Source organism: Anneissia japonica, unplaced genomic scaffold (genome assembly GCF_011630105.1).
Source record: "Anneissia japonica isolate Jap-2015-1 unplaced genomic scaffold, ASM1163010v1 scaffold108273_len470852_cov203, whole genome shotgun sequence".
NCBI classification, from domain to species: Eukaryota; Metazoa; Echinodermata; class Crinoidea; order Comatulida; family Comatulidae; genus Anneissia; species Anneissia japonica.
In genome coordinates, this window is record NW_022686840.1 from 337,756 (window position 1) to 340,844 (window position 3,089).

The following is a 3,089-nucleotide window of genomic DNA, read 5'->3' on the forward strand; positions in this document are numbered from 1 at the left end:
ATACATGCATATACATATATACATACACACACATACATACACACAAATATATATATATATGTATATATATATGTATATATATACATACACTATATAGTATATATATCTATCTATATATATATATATATATACACACATACATATACAAACAAACATATATATAATGTGGCAGTCCGTTAAGTACAAATAAGAATGACCGACAGACAGACAGGCAGACCAACCAGGAGACTTACCGGCCATACTCCGAGACCAGAGACTTTTTAAGATTGTATTTAAAAGAGTTAAAATTAGGTAAGGATTTAAAGGAAGTTTTTAAGGAATTCCATAATTTTGGACTAGTGTAAAATATGAATTTTTCTCTAGAAGAGGATGTATATTTTTCAAATAAAACGTTACTTTTAGCAAATCTAGTATTATGGTCATGTATATCAGCCTGTTGTTTTGGAAATAGATTATGAATATGTGGGGGTAATGTTTCATTTCTAAAGCGATACATAAAAACATAGTTTTGTAATTTATGCAAATCATGTGTGTGTGTGTGTGTGTGTGTGTAGGAACTCATAAAGTACTAGAAAAACCAAGGTCTCGTACGGTACGGTATCTTGTATTATACAAGTTAAAGACTATGTATATTATGAATTCCAAAACATAACAAGAGTGGAACTTCTGGAGATGATATGTGTTAGGAATTTTAATCTGGTTTTTATTGTTTAGTGTTGTATATTTATAAAAATATCAAGGTGATTATTTCATTAATAATTAACTAATGAACAAGGTAATTGAATGTATCTACGGGTCTAGTTACAAAATTTGAGGGAATTGGAAAATAAATTCGTATCATCTACAAGCCTTGCTCATCCACCTTTCTGTAAAATCAAACTCCTCTGTACCATGTTACTTTCATTTACACCTTAACCTCTAAATTGCAATATGTATCTTTTGTCTTTTTTATATATTTATCATAAAGATTGCCTTACCATTTGTTTCTTTGAACATGTTTGTAGTTTTACTTAAAGTTCTATTGTTGTTTTTTTTTCATTTTTAATTTTTTAATTTTATTTTTTTTTAAATATTCTTCACATCCAACAGCAAGTATACCCGCCACTTACAGGAAGGGAATGATGCTTTATAAACTAAGTCTCTTTATGAGGCTTAGGGAGTGGAGTTGTTTTTAGTCGTGAGAAAAAAGTCCTGCTGTCAAAGAAATTGAACCCAGGACCCTGGGATCAGAAGGCAAGCATCTTAACCACTGAGCTATTCAACTCCACTCCACTATTGTATTGCAATATATCTTGATTTTGTGTAGTAGTTCAATATTCTATTTGTATTAGGCCTATACATGTTAAAGCATCTGGAAACCAAATTTTATGTGAACCAAGTTGCACACATTGACCAATGAATATATCTTGTATCTTGTTAAAGTTACAAACGATTTAAAATGAAGGTGAGACGTTTGAGATGTATGGCAAAACACTTCCATAGAGTGATTAGTTTATTTAATATCGCCTTCTAATTAATAATTTAAAACTATATATTTCCGAGTCTAGAAGTCATTATTGAATTTCTTTTCCAATTAATGCTGTCACCACAACCTTGTTATCAATTAACGGTTAATTTCTTCATACTTGTTTCTGAATATACATCACATTCAAGAGTAAAACATGAAATCAGAAGCTTAGCTCAAACTTACTGGGCAAACCAGTACGAAAGAAAAAAAGTTGACCCCCCTCCCCCCGTGATCCAATTTACCTGAACCAACAGCGGCAGCTTTAGGTTCTCTTAGGCCTATTAGGCCTGTTATAAGAATATGACATTCAATACTTACGGATGTCCATCTCTGAACGACGTCGAGTTTGTATCCAGACAAGATATCTGATGAGTTGTTGATAAATTCTAAAGCTCTGTTCTGACCGTAAATTATGCCATCAACAACAAAACTAATATCAGGATCCAGAACGAAACTTCCAATATAAAGCGTTTTCCTCTCGTCGTATTGTATGCCGAGAGCGGCAGCAGCGGATGAAATCGTCAGCAGCAGTGTTATACCAAAATTGTGTTTCATTCTGGTAAACTTTCTTTGACGTGTGTAGTGAATTTTACATTTCCAGTCTTTAAGTATGGGCACAGTTGAATACAAGAATTAGTGTGAAATGAAATAATACTATAGAGGGCGTAGGCTCCTATGTAGCGATATTTTTTCTTAGTCCATCTTTAGGTAGTATTATCTAGAAAAGACTGTATGTGCCAATTAAAGTGTGTATATGTTATGGTAAGTCGTAATTACGACATAATCAAATCGTAATTACGATATACCTATACACTATGTCATAATTACGACACACGATATGTCGTAATTACTACGGCATAGGGCACACACTATGCCGTAGGGCCTAATTAGGACCACCACTTTTTTTTTTACTATATTGTTAATATCTTTGAATGTCTGAATGTTGAATATTTATGCTCCGTACAATGTCGTATCTGTTTTAAACTAATTTCAGAAGAGTTTGGCCTAAGTAGACCCTACCAAGGCTCTGTCTCTGGGTCCGATCAGGTGCCTTTTAGGACCCGGAAGTTATCTTGCACGGGCCCGTCACACCCACGCTACGCCGCTGGTCATGACAACCACTGGATGGACATGAACAGAGTTAGGAAGAAAACCACCTTCATAGAAACACAGGGATACGGATCACCTTCGTAGTAGGTTGGTCAGTCTGGAATGCGCACGTGCAGGCATGAGTGCGGAAGGAGGTTTCGTGAGTTACTGACAAAATTTCCAGTTTACATTTCATCCTTTAGTGAGTCTTTCGTATACGATTATTTTGTATACCCTACCACCCATGATACGCCACTGGGTGAGGTGTCCATAACTTAATTAGTTTGTACTGGTACTGTGCAAATGCACCTTTCCTAACAGTTACGAAGCTAAAGCCAAGTCTACACAATTCTAGAGAACTTCAGATAAAAAACAAACAAAAATACTTCGGGAAAACATAAAGCCACATAATGAAATACAGTAAAAACAATATCAACAAAGGCATTACAAACACAGAACATAAACTATGAAATTAGAGACGTTTAATTTAAAA

At 34.3% G+C, this 3,089-nt stretch overlaps 1 protein-coding gene across 2 annotated transcripts in view; it reads right to left on the minus strand.

Moving 5' to 3' along the window:
* LOC117117732 (gamma-aminobutyric acid type B receptor subunit 2-like) overlaps window positions 1-2,117 on the minus strand; it is a 19,078-nt gene extending 16,961 nt beyond the window's left edge. Inside the window, exon 1 of one of the 2 annotated variants that reach the window (XM_033262141.1) lies at window positions 1,826-2,117. In XM_033262141.1, coding sequence (XP_033118032.1) covers window positions 1,826-2,062 — 237 coding nt within the window. In that variant the 5' untranslated portion in view covers window positions 2,063-2,117. The remainder of the gene's footprint in view (window positions 1-1,825) is intronic. The other variant, XM_033262132.1, reaches the window with a different exon arrangement.
* Between the last annotated feature and the right edge of the window lie 972 nt (window positions 2,118-3,089).